The sequence below is a fragment of the Anopheles ziemanni genome, chromosome 2 (genome assembly GCF_943734765.1).
Source record: "Anopheles ziemanni chromosome 2, idAnoZiCoDA_A2_x.2, whole genome shotgun sequence".
Taxonomy (NCBI): Eukaryota; Metazoa; Arthropoda; class Insecta; order Diptera; family Culicidae; genus Anopheles; species Anopheles ziemanni.
In genome coordinates, this window is record NC_080705.1 from 36,905,377 (window position 1) to 36,929,552 (window position 24,176).

A 24,176-nucleotide genomic window follows, 5' to 3' on the forward strand; every position below is an offset into this window, starting at 1 on the left:
GCTGGAACGGAATTTCGTCTGCTGAAGTTTGGCTGGCTGTGTGTTTAATTAACCATCCGAAACTGGCGTTGCTATCGCCTTTGCAAACCATGCGGGAAGTATGATCGATTTTTTTAATCGAAATTCGAACATTTTTAGGTCGAACAGATAGAAAAACCGACAAACAGAAAGAAACACTATTTTCTTTCGAAGAGATGACAAAAATTGTATGGTTCCCGTTAACTTGTGGTTAAGTATGATGTTACGTTGGTTCCAAAAAGGTGTGCACCCATGGACACATCAGTTTATTAATGAATTTCATACCATCATATCAACACTCACATTTGTTTGTATATCTCTGTATGGTGAAAAGTTTATGTAAAATTATATCCCTGTTGAAAACAAATTATCCTCATCGTCGGTAACTTAAAACCAACAGCGCTACCCGCAATGTAGTTTTCATTCCCCAAAGCTCTCCATGTGCGCTTAGCGGAACATCGTCACTAGCATCGTCGCCAGTAGGAGCGTGACGAAGCTGGCATACACTGTCTGGCCACCGTTCATAATCATTGGTCCTCCGTGGTGCGGGAAGGACTCATTCGTACCGGCCGGCCCGTCGGACGAGCGCTGCTTCTGCGAGCGGATCGAGCACGCCTGACCGCAGTCCTCGTTTTCACAGATGTCACAGAGCGAAGCCTTCGGTCCTTCGTAGAACTGGCGAGCGATGCGAGCTGAACAAATTTGATTGAAAGAGGAAAGATTTTTAGAACTGATATGTCTCGGACTTTCAGGCACTAATTCTACGTACAGTTATCGTAGTAGTCGTAGATAACGACCGGTGCCGGCTTCTGCTTGGCCACCTTGTGCGTCCGGAAGGCGGAAACCGTTGGGCAGAGTTCGCGCTGGTCCAAACTATCGAAGTACAGTACAACCGTGGTGTCACCTTCCTTCGTTTCAACTCTCTGGAATAGTCATAGAAGAATATCATTAGCGGCTGGTGGAATTACTGTGGCCATAACCAATTAGTTACCTTGATGTACGGCGTGTTCTCCAGCGATGGGAGCGTGTCCGAGTCGGCGGTAAATCCACTCGGGAAGCTCACCTCCATCACGGCCATATTGGACACGTTCTGACCGGCAGACGGGACGAAACTTGTACACACGGTCAGGTGCAGATGGTCAGGGTTGCTGTTGGCGTTTACCTGCGGATCCAGCACGAACCGAGGCCACTCACCGGTTACGTTCATGTTGTACTTGTATGAAAGCTGCACCACGGCAAAGCCACTTCCGGTTGCCTTGATCTCGATGGTACGTGCCGCCGACGGAAGTTCAAACTTCTGCAGGATCATACCGTTATCCGCGTTCACCGACATGCGCTTCTCCTGATCGCCATTGATCTTCGCCGTAATGGTAACATCGTTGTTGGCCGAGCTAATCTTGGCAGCCAACTTAGCGAGCGCCTGGAGACCAACGACCGTATCCTGTGTCGACTGGAAGCCACCCTTGTCGTTGCGCTGTGCGATCAGCCACTTCATGACCGGAAGCGCGTCCGTGTCTAGGCCGGCTTCGAGGAACGCCAGTAGTCCGTATGCGCTCATTTCCACGTTCACCGAGTTGGGACGAGAGTACCAAGGGTTCTTCTTGTCTGCCTCCGGGATCGGCTTGTGCCACCACTTGGTGTCGCTGTCCGTCGTTGCCTTGGCATCCAGCTTGGACAGGATGAAACCTTTCGAGGAATGATCGGCCAGCTGTAGGGCGTACGCAGCCAATGCCAGGGCATACGTATCGTCTAGCGACTCCGTGTTGCGATACACGTAGTCGATCGCCTTGTTGATGGTGTTCTTGTACTTGTCCACCAGATTGATGTTCTCCAGGAAGGCAATCAGGGTGTACGCGGTCAGCGCTACACCCGAACCGGAACCGCCCTGCATATCCTTGTGCGACACAACACCCACCTCCGGGAAGCTACCGTTAGGAGCCTGATTATCGCTCAGCCACTCGAGCGACTTGTCGATGACGTCCTCATCGATGGTGATGTGGTTGGCGGCCTGCTTGAAAGATCGAGCGACAAACGCGGTCAACCAGGTGCTTCCACTGGCGTCACTTTCGCCGAAAGCACTGAACGAGCCGTCCTTGTGTTTGTAGCTTAGCTCACGCTGATAGCCCGCCTCCATAAACTTCTTTGCCTTGCCTTCCACGTTCGGGGTCAGCTTGTTGGTGGCCTTCAGGTAGTCCAGCACCACGATGTTCGGTACAAAGTTAAGCATGTTCTGCTCCCCACATCCGTACGGCATACGGATCAGCGAGTCAAGGTTCTGAATCGTAGAGCCCATCACGTCGCCAATGACGGCAATTTCAACACGCGTCGAGTCGGGTACAGCGTTCGGAGGAATCTGAACCTCGAACGTCTTATTGTCCTCGGGTGTCGCACGCAAATCGACAAACGCCGCCTTGTTGATGTACTGTGGCAATCCTTCCGGCTCGACCAGCAGCTGACGCTCCACACCATCACCAGCGGTCTTCGACTTGGCCGTCACCTTGATCGTGATGTGTCCCAGCTTCTTCGGCTTCACCATGAACGAGACCGACTTGCCCGTGTTGGCCGGAATATCCATGCGCTTCTGACGGAACAGTTCCAGCTCTGCAAATCCACAATGACACAACAAAACGTTATCAACGATATCCAACAGGAGGGGTATTAGCGAGGCGATTAACTTACTTGATGATTCAACGACTTCATTCTCCACGTCGGCAAACTCAAACTCCTGCTCGTCGTTGTGTAAGATTACCTCGGCGGTCTGATCGTCCTCGAGGTAGTTGAACACCACGATCGGAATAGCAACCACCTCACCACGCTTGACCGAGTACGGTAGATTGGTGGACACGAAGAAGGGAAGGAATACCTTCAGGCGGCGCGGTTGCTGCGTCAATCCCAACCCATAGATCGGGTTTACCGAGAAGCCGGTTATGATCCACGAGGTGATCGTATCGGGGACCTTCTTCTGGATCGTTTTTTCACCGCTGAAGCTGTATCGTTCAACAACAAGCAGACATTAGAAAATCGTTACTTCCCGAGCCACTTGGTCGCACAGTTAAGGAAGGAAGCATAGACACCAGACATTGACAGCCCAACAAACAACTACTACGCGCTTCTAGAACCCGGCATGCACCAACCCGAAGCATTAGTAGCACAACGTGTATGGTGGTTAGGTCGATGAGTGTGATGTGATTGCGTATACCCGGACTACCATCCTGTGATTTCGACAAAGAGGCTCCCCACAGCCGCAATCGAATGAAGCTGCGGCGAAATGTCCAGCAAAGTTTGAGGTGAATTGTTACGCTGCACTGCATAAAACTCTCGTCAACTGCTTCCATGACTGCAAGGAGTGTAAAGACTGTTACCAGCGGTCAGCAGGTTAGTCCAGCGCCGCTAACGCCGGTTCGTCGCTAGGTTCGGCACAAACCGTGACCGGTTTCCGTTTCTTAAAAATCTGCATAGCGACCAACGTCCACCATTTTTATTTGATGCGAAATCAATTTTCTTTTTAGACTCCGGCAGTTAAGGGACTGCACCGTTTGTTGTGCGGTTTTCTACACAAAATTAGAATAAACCATGGTTGGTTAATCGTTTAGCATAGCATTGCGTGGTTTTAGAATTTGATAAAGAGGTTGGTTGGTTTGATTGCTTGTTTTTGTTGGTTGTTTATTCTGATTAGCTAAAACAACAAGCGCATACTCGCACACACACACACAACGCAAGCGCATGGTGAAATATTTACCCGGAGTAGGTATTCGCAAAAAGCCACGTGTCTTGAATTTCCTGCGACAGGAAAAGGCGTGGAATGTCACGGTGCGGCCGTGGTATGCGACTGAATGCAAACGGACCGGCGAGTGGTGGCCGGGTATTGGTTCTCAGCACCTGCTTCGGCATCGGTCGTGGCCGTTGTTCGATACTGGTGTACAGCACGGTGCCGTTCGGTGCGCGATGGAACTTATAAATTGGTGCCTCGGGCAACGAGTTATTCGCTAGAAGAATGGATCGGTCAGTATGAGATGGGCTAGAGTATGAGGGTGGTGGTAGTGCCACGGCGCGTGACCACGTGGTAAGGAAAACCGACACTCGTAAACCACACATTACTCGTGCCCCAAATAGTGTGCTAAATGTTAAGAAAAGGAAATTCCCCGTAATGACTCTTGAAAGGTGGGGCTTCAACGTCGTTGATTCTGTTTGGAGTTTCAAACCCCATGAAAACGGCGCACAAACTTCAGGAATCCCCCCCGAGGGTTGATATCACTCCTTCTTGACTACCCTCCTCGGCACACCCAGAACACAGCCGCCAACCAGGACCATATGATTACTAAGCAATACACCCCAAACGCGATGATGTCCCAGTATAACCCGCTTACGTACCCGTGTTCGGCTTCACTTGCCCATAGCCAACATTGGGGAAACAAGTTTCTTACTTCTTCAACGATTTTCTCCTTAGGTGGATGGTGAACAACACTAGAATATTCCAACGAAGATGTGCTCATAGCTCCGAATGCCGCGATGGAATCCCTGTTTACTGGTAGCTGCACTGCTACATAAATTGTATGGTCCACTTGACGCATCATGCCGCCTTGGTCTTGTTAGTCATGGATAGTGTTGAAGTTAGTTGAGACGTATTCATAATATTCGATTGATATAGATAGCGATTCGCAAGATCATACAACATCCATCACACAATCACAGGCACGAAACAAGAGGAATATTGTTTATCTGGAATCATTTGGGATGTTTCGAGCCAATTCACACATTAAGAAAAGGAAACACTTATATGGCCAACCTCTTGGATGGGACTGACTACCATAGCCATGCCTCGGGAAACTTTTTACTTACAGGGGCCAGCTGTAGGGATGCTGACCGAGGTGTAGGCATAGTCACTGACCCAGCTCCTACACCAATAAGAGACAAATTACTCTCCTCAGCTACCTCGGAAGCAGTATCATTATCATAATTCCACGTAGAAAAATATGCAATTGATTAATACAGATTGCACTGATTTTAGTAGAAATGTCCTAATCTTAAACAGTTAACATGCAGTATTAATTCATTGAAACCGCACAGAAGGTACAAATTGGCTCAAAACAAGAATAGATATAATGTAAGAGTTTCTGTTTTACTGGCAGACATAGAGATACTTATAAAAATTACAAAAAAAAATGCAAAAACAAATAGATCGGAATGAATACCAAACAATAATCATATACAATTCTCATACAGTTGTATTCCATGTCAAACTAATAGAAGCTATGGAAAGATATATCTTTATTGACTCTGGGCTCCAAAGTAATCCGATTTTTGGGTAAGTGTAATGTGTTTGTTTGCATTACACTGAAAATTGTATGTTTTGAATGCATGCGAGCGCTCAAGATGACAAAACAATCATAGCAGAGTCCATTTTAAATAGATGTCGAGCAGATTCATGCAATATGCCAAAAACAAAATGTCCATAAGGCTAACCTCTTGGAAGCGATTGACTGCCAAAGCCACGTCTCGGGAAATTCTTTGCGTACTGGTGCGTACTTTACGTCTTTCGGTGGAGGTATGGCTACTGACATATACAAATGCTCTTCGACTATATCTGCATCCCAAACCACGTCACCTCTTGGTGCACATACCTCCTCTTCTCATGTTCGAAAGTAAAGAATTAAATAAAATGATGTGATTCTATTAAGTCTATATAATCAGTAAGGATACAGTTTTAGAACACAATAGAACCTCATTGGTGCAGAAATATCAACTTGGATTAAATAACTACAATTAAATGGAAATTTTTGTAACCCTACACGACACTTCATAAAAAAAAATTGTACTGTATTGAAACAATATTCATCAAATGTTGATATTTCTTCTTTAACGAGCAATTTGGTTTGCTACAAGCTCGTAATATGTAATGAATTATTTTTCATACACATTTTAAAAACTGAATAGTGAAACAGAAGATTATCAAAAATTTAATACAATTTGGAAACCTTCTCAATTTAGAACAAACATTGACCAACTAAGTTGCGGATGGACCATTTTGATTCATTTGAGTCAAACAAACCAACTATCATAAGCTTTCTAATTTGCATTTCTAATCTGAAACAAAATTTGCCCAGCCACAGCGCATTATAATTCACCAAAATCATCGTTGACTGCAAATACTATTACATCTGTAAAACTATTGATGTTGTACAAAGAAGTCTACAAATAAGAATTTATATCTTCAGTAACCACTAGACAATATGTAATAACATTAAAAAATCTCTCATATGGGAAAGAGATTGACTAACTAAGCAACTATTAAAGGGAAAAAAAATTCATGAGTATGTGGCCTACTAATAATTCAAATAAGGTGCAAGCCTCTATGAACAATGTATACAAAATATCGACAGAAGGATGTAATGATTCTTGTTAAAGTTTGAATAATTGAAAAGAAATAAAGAGCTCAGGTTTTACATGCACTGATAAAGTAACTATAAGCAAATGATAGGTAATAACATAATTGAATTTTAATTCTATAAGCGAGTTTGATGAAAAGAGCAAAAGTATCAGCTAACTTCAAGCAACATTTAACATTAATAACAGTGTATATAACCAACGGACTACGCACAGTATTTAAAAGAAACGCAAATAAATTGTATGTCCACCTTTCGGGAGCGATTGTTTGCCAGAGCCATGTTTCTGGAAATTCTTTACGAACTGGTGCTGCTGGTGCATTGAACGTGGACCCACCGAATGCCCCACTCGCTGCCATAAAGCCGAATCCTGCGGCTGGAGCGGGTGCGAGAGCAATTCGGTCTGCCAAGTCGTAGAAGATCATAGGGTCTTGAGATATTCAAACGAAAGTGGAAAATATTGTGAGATGTTACATTGGCTAATATATTCGACCCTAACTAAGTAGTTCTCAAGCAATTGAGTTGATTTAATTGAATAATTAAAGGAACCCCTGAACGGCTATCGGGTACGTAATTATGTTCATACATTCATCCAAGAATAATACGAAAAAAAGAAGCGGTTTTGCCGTATCCAAATATTCATCGCTTCAATTCATATTTCAAGCGCTTTCATAGTGATTCTTGCTTTGCATTAATTGAAAAATAAAATACATCTTAACACTACACAATTTCGTTCAAATACAGCTCTTTTGCTTTAAAACTAGAGCCAATTTGATAGAAATTGAGACAAATCTTGAAAACGATTCCCACAACCACAAGTTCAACAAGTAAACTCTTTTCAGATTGAAATTGGGTTTGATGCTTTAGAAGCCACGGCTTAACTAACATGAATTGACGATTGCCATTTGAAGTTGATTGACTGAAGCTGTTGGCCGAGGAACTATTTTAAAGTATACTGCTACCATGAATTCGATCCGCTTTCCCCAATCTATAACATTTTAAATTAATTTCATTATTGACAGATCAGTTTTTAGCATGATTACCCGCTTCAATCGAACGAGAGAGGGATTGACTTTCTTTTCTTTCAGATGCATTGGGAGCAATTGCGCACATTTTACAGTATGAAAATTCTACCCGGTGTAATGGACGATATACATATGAAAGGTTGTTACATGAATTGAATACATGCAAACAAACTGCCTTTTTCTGGTAATGGTGGGTTTTGAATTTTATATATATATCAATGTGGTTGATGAAAGGAGTATAAGTATCAGCTAACTTCAAGCAACATTCGACATTAACAACATACACACATATACACATGTGACCAACTGACTTCACAAAATATTCCAAAGAAAAGCAAATAAATAATCTATCCACCTTTCGGGAGCGATTGTTTGCCAGAGCCATGTTTCGAGAAATTCTTTACGAACTGTTACTACTGGTGCTACTGGTGCCACTGCTGCAATGGACATGGACCCTTCGAATGCTCCACTCGCCGCCATAAAGCCGTTTACTTCGGCTAAAGGGGATACGGGAGCAATTCGGTCTGCCACAAAATCTAGTTCTTCATAAGCCACGTAGTAGTAGATCAGAGGTCCTTGAGGTATTCAACAAAAAGCGGAAAATATTGCGAGGTGTAATATTGGTTAATATATTCGACCCTAATCAAGTAGTTCTCAAGTTATAATTAAAGTGTGATGTGAAGTGAATAGTGATTTAATTGAACAATTGAATAATTAAAGAAACCGCTGAAAGGTTATCGGGTACATAATTAAGTTCATACATTCACCCAAGAATTATGCGAAAAATAAACGGTTTCGCCATATCACAATATTCATCGCATCACTTCATATTTCCAACGTTTTCATAGTGATTCTTGCTTCGCTAAATTGAAAAATAAAATACATCTTAACTAACATGAATTGAAGATTGCCCTTTGAAAGTGATTGGCTGTAACTATTGGCTACTTAAAAGTATACTGCCACCATAAATCCGATCCAATTTCACCAATCTATAACATATGAAATGAAATTTATTATTGACAGTTTAATTTTTTTCATGATTGCTCGCTTTATTGGAAGGAGGGAGGAATTGACTTTCTTTTTATTCAGATACATTGGGAGCATTTACGCACATGTCAGAGTACTTCATTCAACAAACATGTCAGTTAAAACATATTTAATACATACAAGTAGGTTGCCTTTCTCTGGTAATGATGGGTAATAAAATAATTGAATTTTAAATAAACCAATGTGTTTTATGAAAGGAATCAAAGTATCAGAAACATTCAACATTAGCAACATATATACATATACACATGTAACCAACTGACGTCACATAATATTCCAAACAAAAGCAAATAACTAGTCTGTCCACCTTTCGGGAGCGATTGTTTGCCAGAGCCATGTTTCGAGAAATTCTTTGCGAACTGTTACTACTGGTGCTACTGGAGCTACTGGTGCTACTGATGCAATGGACATGATCCCGGCTTGTGCCCCAGTCATCGCCTTGAAGTTGATTCCTGCAGCTTGAGCGCGTACGAGGCCGATTCGGCCTGGTCGTGCATGAGCCACGCGATAGAATATCATAGGTCCTTGAGGTATTCAAACAAAACCGGAAAATATTGTGAGATGTTTTATTGGCTAATATGGCATGATTGCTCACTCTATTCGAAAGAGAGTCATTGACTTTCTTTTCTTGAATTTGCACCCATGTTATAGTATGAAAATTCGATCGGGAGAAATAAACGGTATGTACATGAAACGTTGTTACTAGCAAAACCATAAATAATGTTTGAATTCATTCAACATTTCAGGTGAAACATATTGAATACATGCAAGCAGGCTGCATTCACTGATAAAATAATAAATCTTTCAAAATAAGATTCAACCTTTTGGGTGCAATGGTTTGCCAAAGCCACGTTTCGGGAAACTCTTTACGAATTATAGCTGATGGTGCTGGGGCGACAGAAATTTTATTTACCGCCGCGTAGGGAGTTCTATCGAAGAAACTTGAAGAAAACGATGCAGACATAGGCATCGCAAACATAGGTGGCTGCATTGCAACTGGGCCTGGTAATCCATGGTATCTGAAAGGGTCTTTATGACGTGCAGAAGTTTTAGCAAACAAAACTAGCTAGTCTTTCCCCACTGTAGCAATCTTTTTGTTCTCGCATCCATAATAACGAAGGTGGAAAAGAAAATATGTCGATGTAGTTATTTATCTTTTAAAGATAAAAATAAGCTGAATGCGGTTTCGTATTACATTTACTAACCAACTACAAACACTCTAAAATTAACCACGAAGCATAACGGAAAGTATAAAGATGTAATTGAATAAAAGTAGATTTAATTGAATCCAAAAAATCACTACGCACCCTTCTTTGGTTTCGCTGTGCCATAGCCATGCCTCAGGAAAATCTTTTCTGATCGTTGGCTCAAAAACCTCGTCCCCTGACCCTAGGGGAGCATAAACAACCTTTTTCTTGATGACATCCACTAGAGAACCTGATTTAGGTGAAGCAATTGAGGTAGAATGTAATAAAAATGCAAGTGGCACGGGACAGTTGATGGATACTATTTCAGATTTATTACGTAGACTTTAAAAAATTATCTCTTTCCAGTTCCGGATTTCCTACCAGCGATTAATATTAGTCAAACAGAGTAAATGTCTATGAGAGGAGATTATTTTACCCCACAGGCATAGTAAAGTGATATCATCTGGAATGCATTTACATACCATGCTTGAAAATTTTTTGCATTTTGAAGTTACCATGCTTGAAAATAAACACACAATGCAATAATCTAAAAGAACATGAAAAAGTGTATCCAACCTCTTTGCGATTGTTTGCCAAAGCCACGTTTCTGGAAATTCCTTACGAACTGAAGCATCCGCAACAGAAGCAGAGGCATCATTAGGGGCTGTCGGTTTGGCGGTTTTGCGCATTGGAACTCGCCGCAAAATAGAATTCTTCAAAAAGGGGACGGGTTGGCCACCTGCATGATAATATGACATCATAGCGGATCCTTGTTCATTAAGAAACAAACGTAAGATAAGATTTTTTGTGTAACTATTAACTGTTTTGACATCTTCAAGAATTAATACCATCATGATCACTAGTGGACATTAACAAAAAATTGGTTGGCACCAACTTTGTTGGAATAATCAATAATAGCATTACATTTTCGTCATCATTTGTTCAACATTTATCAATATAAAATAAACATTAACAATAAATAAGAAATGTATGCACCTTTAACCACCAAGCAAACATATAATATATAATAAAAAAAATATAATAACTAATTGCTAATTTCACATAGCTTCAGGGCAAGACAGGCTTGTGGCCTAACAAAAGTTCTACAGAAGTTCTACAAAACCCACCCATTACGGGAAACGCCTAAGATCCCAGACAAACATGGATTAAAACAGCTGCGTATGGAACTTTTTCTTAGCGTAACGACGTTCTTAGTCATAACTGCCCCCGTTAAGAGCTTACAATACTTTTTTCCTTAGTCAATAGTCAGTCCTCTCGTACAGGGGAGGGTCCGGTCTCGGTTGGGATTCGAACCCAAAGCCGTCAAGGTGGTGAGCCCCGGCGCTCACATCATCTACACTACAACGACTGTACAGACACTGTACATAAGATATACTGGGATAACAACCATGTTTATTCATAATTCATGCTGCAAGGCTCTGTTAACATAGTAAATCGTATTTGCAAAATGATGTGATGATCCGGTAAAATAATTGGAAGAAAAATTTAAAAAATATAAAGCTTTGCATGCAATGCTAGAATGTGTGACTACAAGCAAATGATCGGGAATACAATTAATGCATTTCAAATCTGTCAGCGTATTTGATGAAAGGAATAAAAGTATCAGCAAACTTCAAGCAACATTCAACAAAAGCAACAGTGTATATAACCAACGAACAGGGCAGAGTATTGGAAAGAAAAGCAAATTATTTTGTCTGTCCACCTTTCAGAAGCAATTGTTTGCCAGAGCCATGTTTCCGGAAATTCTTTACGAACTGGTGCTGTAGGTGCACTTGACGTGGCTCCGACGAATCCTTCCGCACTCACCCCGGGAAGGCCGATTCCTGCGGCTGCAATGGCTACGGGAAAGTATCGATCTACCAAATATTGGAACATTGCAAATTGGCTTAATAATCGACTTTTTTTCATTGAACATAGGTTTCATGTCGTCAAGAAATGGTATTGGCTTCATTCTATAACCAAATATCCACAATAACCCGTTGGAAGTATTGAATGCGTGATATAACTCAAACATTTACCAAGGAATAATTCTGTAAATTAATTTAAAAAAGCTAGATAAGAAATTTAAACACTCATATTGACATACGAATATTTACCTCAGAGACGATACATTTTACAACTATTCTGGTCATTTCAGTTACAAAACTGTTTTCAGAAATTAAGACAAATCCTTGCAAGTAAGGAGGTGCAGTCAAAAATCTATAGCATTTAAAACTAATTCATTATGTACCGTCTTTTTTTGTCATGATTATTGGCTTTATGTAAAGGCTAGAGCAATGATCTTCGTCTACTTTCAGATGTAGGTGGTGGTTTCGCATACATTTCAATGTATGAACATTCTACCCGGAGGAAGAATATAAGGTTTTCCAGCAAACACATGCTTTATGAATTCGTTCAACTAACAAAACATCTTATAAACGTACTGACCACATGCAATCAGACTGCATTCACTGGTAAAATAAAGGTCATTCAAAACTAGATCCAACCTTTTGGGTGCAATTGTTTGCCAAAGCCATGTTTCGGGAAATTCTTTTCGAACTGGAGCTGGTGGTGCAGGTGCGGCCGAAATTTTATTCATCGTTACGAAGGCCCTTCTTTCAAAAGAAGGCATGGGTGAAAATAAAATTCGCGGTTGAAAATCAGCTCCCGGTATTCCTTTTATTCCTGGTAATCCATAATTTCTGAAAGGGCCTTTACAGTGTGTTATAGAGATTTTAGCAAACAGAAATAACTATTGTTACCTTCAGAACCACTTCTTCAAGCAACTTGAACAACGGATGTGAAAATGAAAATGCATGGATTTCATGATACTTGCATGGTTAAAAAATATTGTAAGGATTTCATTTACTAGCTATCACCCAATAAAAAAGAAAAAAAAATAGATTAATTTGCACAAGTTATGAAAATTATAAAGTAACTAAACGTAACAATTTGTGCTACGCACCCTTGCCCAGTTTCGTTGTACCATAGCCACGCCTCTGGAAAATCATTTCTGATCGTAGGCTCAGAAGCAAACTCATTTGTATCTAGAGAAGCATACGCAACCGCTTCGTAGAGGACAACAACTAGAGAGAATTATTATAGAATAGAATTTAATTTCAACTAAGGCTTCACAAGAAAGATTATACTGCATACATGTGTGTAACGATATAATTTCAGAAACACATAGTAAGATATAATGAAAGAAGATGACTTCAGCTTACAGTTACGGTAAAATGATACCATTTTGAATGCATTAAAACATGCGACAAATTTAATTTTGCAGATTGTAGTTAACATGCTTTTTAATCCACACACTTTAACCTAAACGATCAAAAATAAATGCATCCAACCTGTTCTGACCGACTGTTTGCCAGAGCCACGTTTCCGGAAATTCTTTACGAACTGGAGCATCCGCAACAACTGTTGAGACACCTTGAGGAGCTGTTTTTGTTGCGGTTTTCCGCATTTTAATGCCAATAGCACTCGACGACAGACTCAAGGGTATGATAGCTGCATGATAATATGGCATCATTGCAGGTCCTTGTACGTGAAGAAAAAACGTAAGATAAACCGTTTTGTACAACAATTCTAAACAACCATGTTTTGATATCTTCAAGAATCTCGTGCTACGCGATCGTGCGATAGTCTCGTGAATCCTTTATTCATATTCTCCTACATACATTCCCATTCCCATCCTCTTTACCAAACATATCCCAAAGTTGCAACTTCATTTGAGCACCTTTATCTTGTAGAAAATTTCATATTACATTGAATCAAATTGCCGAAATAAATCCAAATCATAGAAAAACAATATCACTTAAGTGCATGCTACTTCTCACTCATGAGAAATAAAAGGGATGACATATATTATCCACCTTTACTGTCTACGTGTTGTTTCTGGAAATTCCTTACGAACTGCATCATTGGCAACGATAAGTAGAAACAAAAATTCCACAAAACTGTTTCAGGGCTATTTTAAAACTCCTTTTCATCTCATTTGAATGATTTGAAGCTCTGTCAATCAGTTTGTCAAACTCGCCCTTTTGTTCTATGAATGAAAAACAGAACACCAACCACATCAAAATATTTAACCATACCCAATTTGTCGATTTAAGTTGCATACGCATGCAGCTTCATCGGTTCGGTATAAACACAACTAACCTAAAGTGCATAAATAAATGTTTCGAACCTATTCGGAGTCATCGATTTCCAGAGCCACGCTTCTGGAAATTCTTTTCGAAGTGAAGCCTCCATTTGAGAAACGGAAGCACCTTTGCGCACGGGAGCACTACCTGTTCGCAGTCCAAATTTCGGCAAGCTTCCTATCCTAGGATAAACACGATATCTGAAATCTCGGACTTTATCGGAACGAAGCCGAGAAACACATTTGCGAAAAATCAATTATAAATATATATTCATACAAAGAATCACCAACCAAATGATGAACAAGCGGATCAGGACGAAATAAACATTAAACAATCCGAATTCCAGCGGTCTGTTTAGTCGTTTTGTTTTTTCAATGTAAGTTAACTTACCAACATTATTTGTTAATTTCCCGACAGTTTTTGAGTTCGTCATTTTGTGTTGGCATAGATGAATAATATGAGACGCATAACAAATATAGCTCATACAAAACAAACATTCAGCCATGCCTCATTTCATTTTCAGATGCATACACATATTGAAATAAAAACATAACCAAATAACTTAAAAGAGAAAGAATGAGTACATCCAACCTCTTCTGGCCGATTGTTTGCCAGAGCCATGTTTCTGGAAATTCTTTACGAACTGGAGCTTCCGCGAAAGGAGTGGATGCAACTTTTTGCACAGGCGCAGAAGCAATTCGTGGTACAATGCTTGAAGAAGTCCTCATAAGCTTTATCCGACTCCTTAAGCGGGTTCTGTAATATATTTTCCTGCCTTGGGAACGAATATAAATAAAATAGTTAAATCTGAATTTTCTAACTAGTTTCTTTTTCTCAACAAAACTATCATCCAATTGATGATAAAATGGACGACGACTATGGATGACCAAAAACGAAAAAATGCCTATGCTAGTAGCCTCAAAAGTTTTTATACATTTCAATGTGCGGTTAGTTACAGCCGATATAAAGTACAATATAACCCTACGGTGCATGGGTTATAAATGTTAAATGTTGACATTTATCAAGAAAAAGTAAGTGAATCATCACGAACCCCTCTGTGAAATATGAATTCCATAGCCAGGATTCCGGGAACGACTTGCGTAACACGAGTTCGTTTCCACCTGACGGGGTATCGACTTCATCGACCTCCAGAGTACCACTTCGGAACAGGATACTACCGCTATTGTATACGCGTCTAACGATTGGCTCTAAGGATGAAAACACCGTAAGAAGTGGGGGTTTTTACTGCACGAAAATAAATTGTCGACTTCCTGTCGACCAGAGATATACCAGGGGTCTATTTTTTGCGTGTACGAAAGGAAACATACAATTAGCAAGCCCTCAGCTGTCGTAACTCAAGAAGACTTGACGATAATCCAAATTATAATATGATCTTACTATGGATCATCTGTGGGTTTGTTAGGCAAGTAATCCCCGTTGGGACATTATTAGTCAAAACCGATCTTTGCAAACGTCTTTTCAGCTTGTACATTCCGCAATTTAATGCTATATATAATCAACAACTAAAACTACCAAAAACTTCCACCAAACCAAAGTCGAAGAGAAGGATAAAAGAGAAAGAAAATGAATGGGAAAAAACACAACCAATTGGCGAAGCAGCATCGATAAACAGTACGCACCCTTCCTCAGTTTCGCTGTACCATAGCCATGCCTCCGGAAAATCTTTTCTTATCGTGGGCTCAAATCCACCAGTACCGACACCCGCTCCCAGGGCAGGAGATGCAAACGCAACCGCTTCCGGTACGGCGTAGGCTGGTAGATAGGGTACTAGTGTGAAATTTAAAAAGTTGTTGAATGGGTTTATGCAATGTTTGTCACTGCAAATTATCTTCCATTAGAATGAAGTTCAGACATTAGTTAAACTTTGTGAACAGCTTTAAGCTGTGAGCAAACCAAAACAAAGCTAGCTACACTCACAGCTACACTGTGAGTGCATACGCCTAATGGCAGTAAATTATAACTATTTTTAACCCGCTTGCCGGGTGACCAAGACCAGTAACCTAGTGGACAAACCTTAGATGGTTTATCCAAGATTCTGGAAATTGTTTTCATACTAATGGTGCTTCACCTATGCTTGACGAAACATCTGCATCCAAGGCAAAATAAAAGCTCATATCGTAAGGAACTCTAATATCAATAATATATGGAATCTCTATTAAAAAAAGAGTATCATTTTTATATGAAGCTTTCGAACCAATTGTTCTTGGTTTTCAAACTACGTTCACCAACAAATCTAAATTCACCCCAAAGAAATTGTGTCAATGTCTATTAAACTATCGGTATAAGTAGGTACTACTGTCACCCGAAAATCTCACCCAGCAACAATAAAATAAAATGAGTGATGTATGTCTTCCAGAGCTATCAATAGTGAAATCAACAAGACAATCGTTTATCATGGTTTCATGTTGTATAGATAACTTTCTTGGCAGGATAGGGTTCAAGTAAAAACTGACAAACCTCAAATTTGCAATCGATTGCCATATCCAAGACTCGGGAAAACTTTTTCGAATGACTGGTGTGACACTGCTTTCGACAGGACCAGCGGATAGCGCAATACCGACCCGATTTTCCAATGCCTCAGAAATGTCTGATTCAGGAAAAACGTCACAGCAGTACGTTGCTAAAAAAGGAGTGGCGAGAAGTTTTACACATACTTTGCACTTATACGCTTGTCATTCACAAGATAGGCTACCACACTTTTGACGAATTAAACTTCATACTTAAAGCATCCATGCCTAGAAGTCTGACCAATGGTTCTAGAGTATTTACAAGCAATGATCGGTAGATGGAAATGGTATATTCACACCGGCAGGGGCTACTAAGCACTGGCCTACTACAGTCCAGCTTATACACAATGAAATTGTACGAATGCCTAAGTAACTTGTTACAGACCCTTGCTGGTCCACGGTTTCCCATATCCAAGACTCGGGGAAACTAGTTCTGACTTCAACATTGGGCTCGTCGGTCGACGCCACCACTGGCACTCCCGTCGACGTTAGGACCAGTGGCCTTGCTGACGTTATTATTACTCCAGCACTCAGGGCTATCGCAGATATGGGCATTGGGATGGCAAGAAAAGGATACCTCTCTGCGGAAAGCAAACAGTGCGTGTGAAAGGATTGAAAAATTGTGTAAAGCCTTTTTGGGTAAAATGGAAACTAAAACTTGTTGACTCGAATATTGGGAGTAGAATATACCCTGGAACTATTTGAAAGGAACAAGAACAATATTATACTTGAAACGAAGTGATCCGACAAAAATGCTGAAAGCACCGTCCTGTTAAAAGTGAGCAATCGTTGTTGTTCACTGTATCCGTTCGATTATTTCATAGTTGTAACATACCATCGATGGTTATTGATAAAAAAATAGCAAACTTACGTGGTGGATCGTTGGCATTTGAAAGCACGAAGGCACCGACCGACTGCAAAGAGAACGAAGAAGCGGATTAACGATCCTTTTCCTAAATGGCCAAGTTCATTCAGTGCATTCATTGTCAAGTTCATTCAGTTTTTCCTCCTTACATTGAAATCTTTATGTTCACCATACGGACGCCATGCGAAACGCTTTTTCCTGCGGTACGATCCGTATGATCGCTCCTCGTACTTTTCGAGCTCGCCAAATACATCTTCCTTCGTGATGTCGTTACCACTCTTGAGCAACAGCACACTCTGATCGACTCCCAGCAGACCGACGTACGAGTCAGGGTTGGTGCTGATGCTAATTTCAACATCCTGGCCCGGTTTCGTTTGGTCCTTGGAAAGGTTCACTTTCATCTGCACGAAATAAAGAAGACAATTAAAGCTACTTGATCTACTTCCGTCAGGTTGGTTGGACCGCTAACACCTACAAAATTTTGCAGCTCACTGTCGAACGTGATCACCTTACTGTCGCTCACCATATCGCCGTTCGGGGCAATATAGTAAACGACCAGTTTTGCCCTAGGGACCATTGCGAACGAAGCCAAAAACTTGAACGTATGGAGTTTGCTCTCTGGCACCGCCACCGTGTTGCTTAGGAGGACATCACCGCGTCCAAGCAGCTGGTACGTGAAGGACTTCATCGGCACCGAAGCTGCCACCTCCACGACGACGTCCTTATTTACCAGGGGTCTAGCAAAAAACGCTTCAGTTCAAGTTTTGTTTTTTTTTTCGAAATCAGTCTTTGGTATACTTACAGCTCGGTGAGAACCCTCGCGCGGATGTAGGAGTCTACATCAGAGTCGGCCTTTGAAATACCCTGCAGATAGAAGTTCTGACCGAGGTAGACCGCATTCACATTGATGTAGGTGCTATTGCCGTCAGTGTCGATCTCTAGCTTTGCCATTCCGTTCTGGTCTAGCGTGTAGTTGCGCGCGATTTCCTTGCTACTATAGTCCGACTGTGTCACCAGCACCGGGTTCGTCTGATCCTGCACCGGTGTGCCGTCCTGGAACGTCACCTTCAGCCAGGTCGTGTACGGTAGGCCAGGTTTGAAGTTATCGTCTGACTTCACCAGCTCCAGCTTGTACCGCCGGTCGTGGATCGTCACCTTGCTCGTAGCGTTCTGCTTTCGGCCAGTCAGCTCCTCCTCGACGACCGCTTCGACTACGACCTTACGCGTATAGTCCCCCTCCAGACGCAGTTCTTCGCGCAGATCGAACTCCACCGAACCCTTACCATCGATCGGGATTACCTTGCGCGTGATAACATCTTTATCGAACGGCTGCACGTAGTGGAACCGGAACTCGGGGCTGACCGACACGGTCGCCTCCCCTTTGACCGGTTTGCCGTAGGTATACTTCGAGCGAACGATCACCTTCACCTTGCCATCCTTGAACGTTGTGATGCCGGGGGATTCCACCGTTACCTCGAACTTGGGCAGTACGTACTCGTCCACGTCAAAGGTTTTTTTGTGTTTCTACAAGTGAAGTTTCAGACCGTAATTAGTTGATAAAAGAAGACCAATTGAAGCACTGAATTGGATGTAACTTACCGTTCCCATTGCCTCCACATTGATGGACCATGCGCCAAGCACGGGTGCAGTCGAGAGCGTCAGCTCCGACTCGAACACACCCTTCACCAACTTTCCTTCCTTCCACTGCTTGATGCGGTTACCCTTGCCGTCATTGATGTGCACGCTAACGCTCTCCGCCTTCTGCAGCGGCCTGGTGTTCGGATCGAGCACCAGCACACGGAACCGCACCGTATCGCCCGGTTTGTAGATAGACTTGTCCGTTTGCATGAACACGGAGAAGCTCTTCTGCTGGTAGTCGAGATCAGTGGTGTTCTTGAAAGTTAGGCCAGATAACCCCTCAGCAACCAGCTTGTACGACGAATCGGGAATATCACCAATCTGAACGAATAACAAACCAACACCAAATCCAGGCACTTGTTCAAATCAATACTGTAAATTCATAGAGGGTATGCGCAAACAAACTGCGATAACCCGGTGGCCAAAGATTAAGATTTACTTACCGCAAACGGCACCAGACGCGTTTCGCCGGTGTTCAGAGTGATTTCTTGCTTTTGAAGTACCTCCTCCTTGTCCACGATCGCCAAGCTAAACGTGATGGGTTCCGCGACATCTTGATTCGTTACGGAAACGTGGTACTCGGAATTTGGTCGCAGCAGTTTCGCCCCAACGATCGAGTAGTGGCTGGAAAAAGTAATTTGTACAGTAAATTCACTTAGTTCTACATTCATCACGTGGCCGGACATGCAACTCTTTCACATGCCTGCCAGTAGGAACCAACTCCATCCGGATGTTGGTGCATCGCGCTGCCTCATAAATGAATCTGAATTATCTCACGTAGCGACTATTCTGCGTTTGATTGCTAATTACCTCGCCAACAAGATACGGGCCCGTATTTCCGGGCGAAGAGATTGTTTACAAAAATAAAGCTCCCGGTGATTTTCATTAAATTCAGCAAACATTCCGCACAAAAATCCCCGCACGATTCATTGGCAATTCGTAATAATTATTTTCACAATACTTGACGCAGTTTGTGGGAATTTTGAATGATAATACTTGTGATGACGCAAACGAAAATGTAGTCAAAGCTATTTTAGCAGACAGGAGCTAGATAAGCCTTCAAAAATGTTTTTCTTATTTATAATCCAAGTGAAGTTTAATTTTCTAGATAATCAGACAACTTATTGCCAACACATCATTTTGTAGGAATAAACACGGTTAACATTATCTTAGGAAAGTTACATGTAATACACTAAACACCTAAAACTAAAAACAAACAATCACGTGTTGATACGTGAATAACCATACCTGACTCACCGTAGGAACAATTATCAAATTGTTCACATCACACCATTTCGACATAACACTGGCATGTACAGCAATTTAATCTATTCCTTATTCTAACAGACAAAGCGCAAATCTTCACGCAAACAAATCTTCACGAGAAATTATGAGTAATGCATTTGATTGCATCATACCGCTGGAATAATTTTCAGATCGGATTGAAATGTTTTCAAGTGTACCATATTTTAAAATCATTAGCTACGGAAAAATGGACTTTTCGCATGGTTCTTACTCGATTGCTACAGCTATAATGAACATTCGCTTAAAGGTGATAAAAAGCGTACAGTGCTAATCAAAATCGGACCATCAGCTGATGTGCACTGCTTAATTTGTTTTTTTTTTACAGAATTTCATATATGTATAATTCTTCGAACAGTGTACCGAAGCGTGAAACAAAAGGCAATCTTGGGGAACGATTATATAATCACAACGATACAACTTAGAAAGATGACCTTCTCACTTTCCGGGTATTTTGTAGTGTTGGTGGAGCCCCGATGACCATCGGCTCGAGCGATACGATTGACTAGGTCTACGAGATGCACCCCACTTCAGGGTCATGTCGACCGTTCCGTAAGAGGTCGTCTTCAAATCTGTTAGAAATCATTGCATGCGTTCAAAGAGACACGTAAGCGTTATTCTAGTTTGGAAAAAGAATAATCAGCTTCAAAGGCGAAGTTTAAACTAGCTCGAAAACCAATCCGACAGCCAACGGGTACGTAAAGAGACATCCGTGCGTACGCGCTAGCATTGGCTGGAATCAGCAATGACCTAATGTTGCCTTGTGTAGGACGACATGGTCGCACCAACACCCTTCCTCCATCGGGTAGAATACGCCCCTACCCGAACGTGTCGTTAACTGACCATGAGAGGTATGGGGGCGTGGATGAGGATGCAAGTGGCGTAAGGGACGGTAAACAATACGCAAATTGCTTCGAAATCATGACCCACGCAAACTGCGCAAGGGGAGACAGTTAGCTGTCATCGTGGTTTGTCACCGTAGCGGATTCCATGGTTCGCCATCGGAAGGTACCACCGACGCAGCTCCGACGTCACCATCCGTAAAATTCCGCCGTTGCAGGCGGGCAGTGGCAACCAAACCGCGCACACAAACATCCTGGTTGGAGGTTGTTTGTGCTTCCTGACCAAAAACGGACGACACGACCTGCCATTGCCGGCTGTGCGCTTGTGGCCCCAAGCAAAGTGGTTAGACCACTTTTTTCGCTCGGTTTCGTCATCGACTCAGTCGGGCTCGCTGTCCGGTCCGGACCAACTGCCTCGGAAGGAAGAAAACACTCCAACCATTTATCCTTGTTCGCTTTGTTCACCTCCCTTCGAATCTCAGCACGCTGTGTGACGAAGCTTCTAGAGTTCCTCTCGACCAAGCTGCATGTCATCGGCCCTCGAAACTGTGCCCGAAATATGCGCGAAATACGTGTTGTAAAAAGAAGATACTAACCCAGCACCATCGGAACCGGTTATACACACTGCACCGAGCACTAGGAAGAGCAGCGGCAGCAGCATCATCGAGTCCGGCCTCGACAACCTGGACCCGGGGCGGCTCACTTGGTGTCGCATTATTGCGACGAATACGAATTGAAACACTACAGCCGCGCAGTTCCAACGATTTGGCACTGGGCAGCAACAAACAACTTACACTTGAAAAAAAAAAACAAGACACTTTCTACTAAACCCAACGAAGGTGCTGAAAAAATTATTATCGTAACAAACACAACACACAAAAATTATAATGTTTAGCCAGGGGAATTCCCCTTTTCCGGACACTTTGCGCGAGCACTTCCAGCTCGTAACTGTGGTACGAGTGCGGATCGACAACTGAAAGCGCTGTCGTTCGCTAATGAGCTCACAACGATTGACCGTCACGCGGGCACGGAAAAGGGAAGGATCACCGGGGCGAGGTCCAGTAATCCACTCCAGCTTCCGCCACCCCGTAATACGCGCGGACCTACACACACCGTTTACAAACGGACAGCGGACGATCGTTGAACGTCCTACGTCGCTGGTGGAACCCAAACTAAACTCCCAACCGGTTTGACGGCGTGGCTTTATAGGAAGCTCCACCGGGGGGGGGGGGGGGGGGGCGCGAGCGACAACAGATCTCTCGCTCTCCGCGAACGCGACGCTCCAGGTACATTCGTCTAGCGAACGACCCCACAATATCGGTGGTCGCGAGCCGCGATCAGCGGTTTATCAGTATGCGTGATCATGCCGTCCAAAGATCGAAACCGGTCTCGGCGGCCGGGAACTTTGCAGCTATTGCCATTGCACTGTAGCACGATTTCAAAAGTTTAGTTGTTGTGTTTCAACTTTTGCTGAATCACTTAAAATTTTCAATCTGTCTCGGCTTTGCAAGGGTTTTTTGGCTAACATAATCTGTCGCTTATTTTTTTTATAACCTCTCTTTTGATCATCTATCTCTTGAGTAACATCTGAAGAAAGACGATCGAATACGCACCAATACAGACTCGTAAACGCCGGTAACGCCGAACCGGCTCCGTAAGCTGGAACTTGTTTTTATTTACAAACGGCAAACACAAAACGAACAGTTCAAAACAAACTTGCTACGGATCGCTTATTTCGTCTCCTCCGTTTTCTTAGTTTTGTGTTTGAGGCTCAACAACATGTGAGCATCCGATAGCAAGGCTGGAGGCTGATCGGTCGAGCAGGAGCTTCTAAGTCAAACTATGGTAAATAAAGCCCCATGTACTGTTCCTTGGGGCTCTAACCTTTACCTGACTTTGAAAAGTCTAGTTCTATGGAATCTGACATGAAAATAAACTTTTTCTGAGTAGCCTGTATTTATTTTCAATGTAAATGGAATACAATAAAAAAAAATGTAAATTGTATATTGTAAGGCTTGATTGACTCTAAAGCATACGGCTTCGGCATAGGATTCGACAACATTGAGCACATCCTCTTATCATGTGGGGATTTTGACGCCTGACGTCCCTATCTATTACCAAAGCTCCAGGCGTTGGGGAAGCCCCCAGCGACCTCCATCCGTGACATCTTGGGCAAAAGGACTTCGAATAAGCAAGGGTCACATTTAAACATGCCAGAGAATATGGGATCGCACTGTAGAATCTTCCTCTTCCGATTCCTCTTCTCTGTCCTCCTTAGGTTGTGTAAATAAATGTGTAAGAAGGGCTGCAATCATCCTCGAGGAAAGAACGGCGTGTGGTAGGGAGATCCATCGCTTGCGTCTGCCGAGCAGTACGCGTGCGACCGCCCGCCATATCACACCAACCAATAAGACCACGATACCAGCCACTAGACACACAGACCGCCCGAGCCTACCATCAGCACATCCCGCCACTCCCGCAACCACACATCGCCAACAATAGCCGAGGTATCCCGGGATATGTTTACAGCTATAGCTGACTATGAGAAAATGCCCCGCTACAATTAGTTTTAAGGCATTAGGTTACTTATGGAAAATTTTTGTTACATCAATTAAAATACAGACTGGCCGTCCAAATATATACAAAAACAAATGTATCACGAAACACCCCTAACATCGATTTTCTATAGTTGAGATTAACATTAATCATTTCGGAACACGCTAGTGTCGTATTTGTTTCTGACGCTCTGCTTGCTTGCATTTCGAGATAAGAACTTGCTTGTTGCTGAAGCACTTCACAATTCTGAGAAATTGTTATTTCCTGGTGTCTCGTATGCGAGGACCAATTGATGATCGCCTCAAACATAAAGCACTCGTTAGAATATTGTGCCACGGAAGAATATTTTGTCTGGTCTTATTTGAGGCGCTGTGAATTGATTGGAATTTTTAAATGTAGCTGGGAACCGTTAGCGATGCCCGAACAAATATGCTGTATATAAAAGTTTTATTTGTTTATATGGTATATTTGTTTATATGATGCCGGGTAGCATGCGTTACCTCTACTGCTTGTTTTTCACCGCTCGGTCTTTCACTAGCCATTTCGTTTCCGGTGTTTGTATACCTTAAGGATTTTTTATTTTTACTAAGGGCTATGATGATTCCAGCAACGAGATGTTACAATTTATTCTGGTAAT

At 42.4% G+C, this 24,176-nt stretch overlaps 1 protein-coding gene across 1 annotated transcript; it reads right to left on the minus strand.

The window, feature by feature from the left end:
• Positions 1-245: 245 nt before the first annotated feature.
• Positions 246-21,682, minus strand: LOC131283026 (thioester-containing protein 1 allele R1-like). Its single transcript, XM_058312584.1, has 12 exons — positions 21,580-21,682; positions 19,283-19,463; positions 18,801-19,160; positions 18,004-18,725; positions 17,677-17,938; positions 17,351-17,602; positions 17,208-17,250; positions 3,758-4,004; positions 2,698-3,005; positions 1,010-2,619; positions 788-941; positions 246-710 (listed from the first exon to the last, which is right to left on the minus strand). Exons 1-12 carry the CDS (start codon positions 21,645-21,647, stop codon positions 466-468), a joined length of 4,452 nt encoding a protein of 1,483 aa, XP_058168567.1. The 5' UTR covers positions 21,648-21,682; the 3' UTR covers positions 246-465.
• Positions 21,683-24,176: the final 2,494 nt, after the last annotated feature.